The 5776-nt window shown below is 45.8% G+C and overlaps 1 protein-coding gene across 1 annotated transcript; it reads right to left on the bottom strand.

Moving 5' to 3' along the window:
- Positions 1-718: 718 nt before the first annotated feature.
- Positions 719-1837, bottom strand: LOC119329924 (leucine-rich repeat receptor-like serine/threonine-protein kinase At1g17230). The gene is made up of 2 exons (XM_037603030.1): positions 1168-1837; positions 719-1074 (listed from the first exon to the last, which is right to left on the bottom strand). The coding sequence occupies exons 1-2, from the start codon at positions 1835-1837 to the stop codon at positions 719-721; spliced, it is 1026 nt and encodes a 341-aa protein (XP_037458927.1).
- Between the last annotated feature and the right edge of the window lie 3939 nt (positions 1838-5776).

Here is a 5776-nt window from a genome sequence, read left to right as displayed (position 1 = left end):
GAACTGCAATTTACATTCAGTATTTACACATCTATATACTCACAGGGGGAGGTTACATTTAACTACAGCCTATTAGTTAGTTATCATCCAATTTAGTAAAATAGTTGTGTATTGCATTTGTTCTTTTCCATCATGCACCCAAGAAGATTATACATTGGCCCTCATGAAATATTTTCAGTGGGAATACTTCCTAAAATTTCGAGATTTTGTTGTCAGAAACATGAGAATGCCATGTTGCCTACTTAACTCAATATTCTGTAACAAGAAATTTCATTTTGCAAGTTTCAAATGAGCAAGCACCCCAAAGACTAACATCATTGAAGATCCAACAGAAGTGTGAATCTGTAGATGCATGTGTGGAGCAACCAGGAACACAACACACATTTTTTTTCGAAACGAAGGCAAAAGATTTGCCTCATCGATTAATTAAGAAGAAGAGAATTACCCAATTAATTAACAGAAACTGGGCGATACAAACCAACGATATGTGTACAACTCACAGAGCATGCAACCCCATAGGCGCACAAACAGCCCAACACTCTGTTTCCATAGCATTATGAACATCGTGCACGGGCAAAAGCAAGTAAAGGACATTATTGCGGGAGGAAGCAACATTTTGATATAAAGGTGCCTATTGACATCAAGGACATTCCCTTGCTTGCATATTTCATTTCTTTTATTTTAAAGTAACTAAGGCACTTGGTTTTAGCCTGTGGCCTTACAGGATGAGGAGGCCACGGAATGGGCCACGCCCACGGCTGCGGCACAGTCGTTTGAGAGCTATCTGCATGGACGGCCTTTGCTTCGGATCTCCAACGGTACAATCCACACCCAGCCTGAACACGGCCGCCATCTCCTCCATGTACCGCGCTTGATCAGGGATGCCCTTGTCCACGACAATCTTGAACATTTTCAGATGGTTTGCCATCAATTCATTGCAGTTGTCCTGAGCCCAAATCGCCAATAGACCATCTGCTCCATTGGCCAACTTCCCTGTGACTAGCTCCAGCAGCAGCACACCGAAGCTGTAAATGTCTACCTTCTCCGTCAGCTGGCTTGCTGCGACACCATACTCTGCAAGTAATCAACTACTATCAATACAAGTTAAAAGGCCAAGCTAGTTAGTTAAGACAGAATTCCATTGCGTGGATCGATGGCCTGGCGTACCTGGAGCTGCATACCCAAAGTTACCAACTGGGATGTCCCCGATCGGCAATGGTTGGTTAAGCCCGGCAATGTTCATCTGGGCAATGCCAAAGCTGGCTATCACGGCCTTGAAATTCTGATCAAGCAAGATGTTTTCAGAGTTGATGTTGTGGTGGACAATCGGTCTGTTGCATCGGTGATGCAAGTGGCAGAGCCCTTGGGCCAAGCCGATGGCGATGGCAATCGTCTGCGGCCAGCTCAATGGCTGCTCGCCCCCCTCCCGCCGGTGCAGCCAGTAGTCAAGGCTGCCATTCACGGGGTACTCATAGACGAGCATGATCGCGTCTTCCCTCTGGATGAAGTGTAGCACATTGATGATGTTGTCATGAGAGATGCTGGCTAACAGAGTCATCTCCAACTTGCAGCGGTTCTTGACATTGTCATCCACTAGTAGTGCTGGGTTTGCATTCTGGAACTTCTTGACCAGCAGCGTAGTCGGGAGACCGATGCCAGCGGCTCCCTGCACGTGGACTACGTACAGTTGTTGGTCCTCCCCTATCCTTCTGCTAGCCCACATGCTTCTCTGGTTATTTTCAGTGAGGCTGTCGACTATGCCTTGATCGTTGTACTCGATAGGCGATGGTGGCGCCACAGGACGGCTGATGCGCTGGAACCACCGTGATCCGGCCATTTCCAGCAGCGACAAGGGTGGTCAACCTGCAGCTATGAGAGGCAGAGAGAGATGCATGTTGGTGATTAGTTTGTCAGGCACAACAAATTAAAGATGGGTGAATCATCTGAAGAAATATCTACCAGGATTCATTCAATTACCAGTGAAAAACAGATGGTAAAATTCATAACCCAGCTGTAGTATCTGGCTGACCTGCTGCTGTAGTGTAGTGTAGTGTAGTATAGGAGGTGTTCAAATTCAGTTAATGTTGCTGTTTACCGGTAACTAGAAGAGAGGAGAGCAGCACAAAAAGGAAAGGAATTTGGAGGCGGTCGGAGCCAGAGAAGACGGTGATGAATTCGGCTTGGGAATTGACACGGGACACATACCGTGGAACGGCCAGTCGTGGTGCCGTCCGACCATGGCTTCCGGGGCACACCAGCCGCAGCCGCATCTCCCGTACCGGCACACCCGTCTCCGGCATGCGGTACGGGCACAGGCACAACAGCCGCATCTGCCTCCCACGACGGCCTACTGTCGCCGTCCCAGCTCGCCTGAGCAACAACCACAGCGACAGCAACGAACGCCTCCATGGTCTCCTCCGGATCCACAACGCCGAGAGAGCGTGGATGGGAGGGGATTAGGGTGGGGGAGAAGAAGACCATGGCTGGGAGTCGTGGTATGTACGTTGGCAAGAAGGGATGGCGTGGGGAAAGGAGGAGAAGGAAGAAGAAGAAGAAGAAGAAGAAGAAGAAGAAGAAGATAGAAATGAGGTGGGAGGCAGGGCTCCATTTATATATGGGGCATATAAGTATACGTGTGCTGCTGGGACGTAGCAGTACCACTAAAACTTTTGGGTTCAAAAGAATAAATAAAAACTAGGTAGTATGGTTTTGTGCCAAGAGACTCGAAAACAAAACCATGGATACGTGGCAGGGTTCAAAAAATTCGACTAAATTTCGGCAAGGTTGTCCAACATGCATTTGTAAAAAAAATGAGATTACGTACAGTTGCACTGACATGTATATACCTCGGTTCAGCCGCCGTCGTCGCTGTCTATGGCAGTACAGTACAGTAATGCTCTGTATCTCCACCATGGTTTTGGGTACCGCCGGAAAATTCGGAGTACCCGGGGTATCCGCTTTTCTCCACTCCATTCGGATGGGGAGGCCTACCCCTTGCCCCTGCCCAAGCGGAAGTTGTTAGTTTTCGTGTTCACTTCGTGTTCACGGGACAGATTATAGGCGGTGAAACTGAGGCCATCACTTTGGAAAGTGCACAACGGACACAACAAGTCCATGTCGAGAGCTAGTTGGGGCCGGCGAAGAGTCCAATGCGTCAAACATTTGCCTTATTCTCATCAGGAGAGATCGTCCATCGCCAATGTTAGATTAATTTCGAGGGCGTTGCCGATCCATCGAAGACAAGCAATCACACGCACATGACAAACTACACAGAGATTTGTTAATGAAATTCACAAACATGACTACACCACATCCAGAGGCATGATTACAGGCACACCTCCCCAATAGTGCCAATCATATAAGCCCTCCAGGGCACCAAATAGCGCTCCGACCTCGCACCATGGGCGCCCAGAGCGTCTCTCTCGTGATCTCTGTCTTGACCTAATTTGATTCTGACGGGTTGGGGAGATAAGACATGGTTGATGACGATTCTCGATCTTTCGTCCCCGCCGAATCGCCAAAAAGTGTACCCGCGACGCCAGAGTTGATGCACATAGCTAACGCCGAAGGCGACCCGCCTAGAAGGGCCGTACACAAGCAATCCACGGGAGTTTTTGTAGACCAGGAACCCCACGCACCCAGAAGGGACCCCGTCTAGATGCGCAGCGGCTATAGGTTGCCCTAGGTCGATTCACTCGCCCCTAGAGCCTCGAGGATCGCTGCCCTTCAACACGAAGAACGAACGAAGAACGAGAGAGAAATAACAAGGGAGGGATCTAAACCTAGGGTAAAAAGTATATGGGTTCGGCGTGAGCTACGGTGCATCACCCCTGGCGTTGAGAGTACACCGTGACGTGTTCGTATGTGAACACACTTTTGAAGGAAATATGCCCTAGAGGCAATAATAAAGTTATTATTTATTTCCTTATATCATGATAAATGTTTTTTATTCGTGCTAGAATTGTATTAACCGGAAACATAAGACTTGTGTGAATACATAGACAAACAAAGTGTCACTAGTATGCCTCTACTTGACTAGCTTGTTGATCAAAGATGGTTACGTGACATGAGTTGTCATTTGATTAACGAGATCACATCATTAGGAGAATGATGTGATTGACTTGACCCATTCCGTTAGCTTTGCACTTGATCGTTTAGTATGTTGCTATTGCTTTCTTCATGACTTATACATGTTCCTATGACTATGAGATTATGCAACTCCCGTTTACCGGAGGAACACTTTGTGTGCTACCAAACGTCACAATGTAACTGGGTAATTATAAACGTCACAACGTGACTAATCTCTTCATGGGTGGAGTCGGGTCCATATTGGTTATTTACCAAAGAAGCTGGAGTGGGCTCGTAAAAGACTAAATGTGTTGTTTAGTAGGAATGATCATTCTGCAGTGATGGAAAGGAAGAAAAATCTTCAAGACATGGATGAGCTTCTTATAAAGGAAGAGATGCTATGGAAGCAAAGATCTCGTTTGGATAAAATAAGAGGAGGAGATCGTAATACTAATTATTTTCAGAGAAAGGCTTCATGGAGAGCAAAGAAAAATTATATTGTGGCACTAAGGAAGGATGATGGGGGTCTCACGGAAAATCTGGAGGAAATGAAAGGTATAACAAACTCGTTCTTTAAAAATCTTTATTCTGTTGATGACTCCGTTGACCCGTCACATATTATTCCGTTGGTTAAACCCCTTGTATCTGATGATACGAATGATGAGCTTTGCAAACCGTTTTTGGAACAAGAGATTAGTGATGCGCTTTTTCAAATGGGACCATTAAAAGCTCCGGGTCCGGATGGTTTTCCTGCAAGGTTTTTCCAACGAAATTGGGGTTTGATCAAAGTGGATATTATTAAGGCTGTCCAACAGTTTTTTAATTCTGGGGGATAAATAACACAACTATTGTTCTCATCCCAAAAGTTAAGAATCCTCAGTCTATTAAAGAGTTCAGGTCGATCAGTTTGTGCAATGTTATCTATAAGATTATTTCCAAATGCCTTGTTAACAGACTGCGACAGCTCCTTGATGGTATGATTTCGCCTACTCAAAGTGCATTTATTCCGGGAAGGTTAATTTCTGACAATGCTCTCATAGCTTTTGAATGTATACATTCGTTAAGTACGCTGAAAGATTCCAGAGGGGAATTTTGTGCATATAAGTTGGACTTGGCGAAAGCCTTTGATAGGGTGGACTGGCGTTTCTTACAATGTATGATGGGGGCTTTGGGCTTTGCACCGACGTGGATAAATTGGATTATGGCATGTGTTACATCAGTGAAATTTGCAGTGCGCTTCAACGGACAATTGTTGGAGACGTTTTCACCTACTCGGGGGCTCAGGCAGGGAGATCCTTTATCCGCGTATTTGTTCCTATTTGTTGCCGAGGCACTTTCTTTACTGCTTAAAGATGCTTCTACCAGGGGAGCTCTTCAGGAGTTCCATTTGAATAGACAAGCCCCAGGTATTTCTCACTTGCTGTTTGCGGACGACAGTATATTATTTTTCAAAGGCTCCATTGATCAAGCAGTTGCCATTAAAAATATTTTGACGGAGTACGAGAAAGGGATTGGGCAGTTATTAAGTCCTGATAAGTGTTCCATGATGTTTGGGAAAAAGTGTAGTCTGGAGAACCAAGTGGCTATAATGGTAATCTTAAAAATTACGGTCGATGGTTTCAAAGATAAATATCTTGGACTACCGGTTCCTGAGGAAAGAATGAAAGCTGGTAAGTTTCAATCTACTAGAGAAAAGGTTTTGAAAAGG

This window comes from Triticum dicoccoides, chromosome 7A (assembly GCF_002162155.2).
Source record: "Triticum dicoccoides isolate Atlit2015 ecotype Zavitan chromosome 7A, WEW_v2.0, whole genome shotgun sequence".
NCBI classification, from domain to species: Eukaryota; Viridiplantae; Streptophyta; class Magnoliopsida; order Poales; family Poaceae; genus Triticum; species Triticum dicoccoides.
This window is presented reverse-complemented; position numbering and strand designations above follow the sequence as displayed.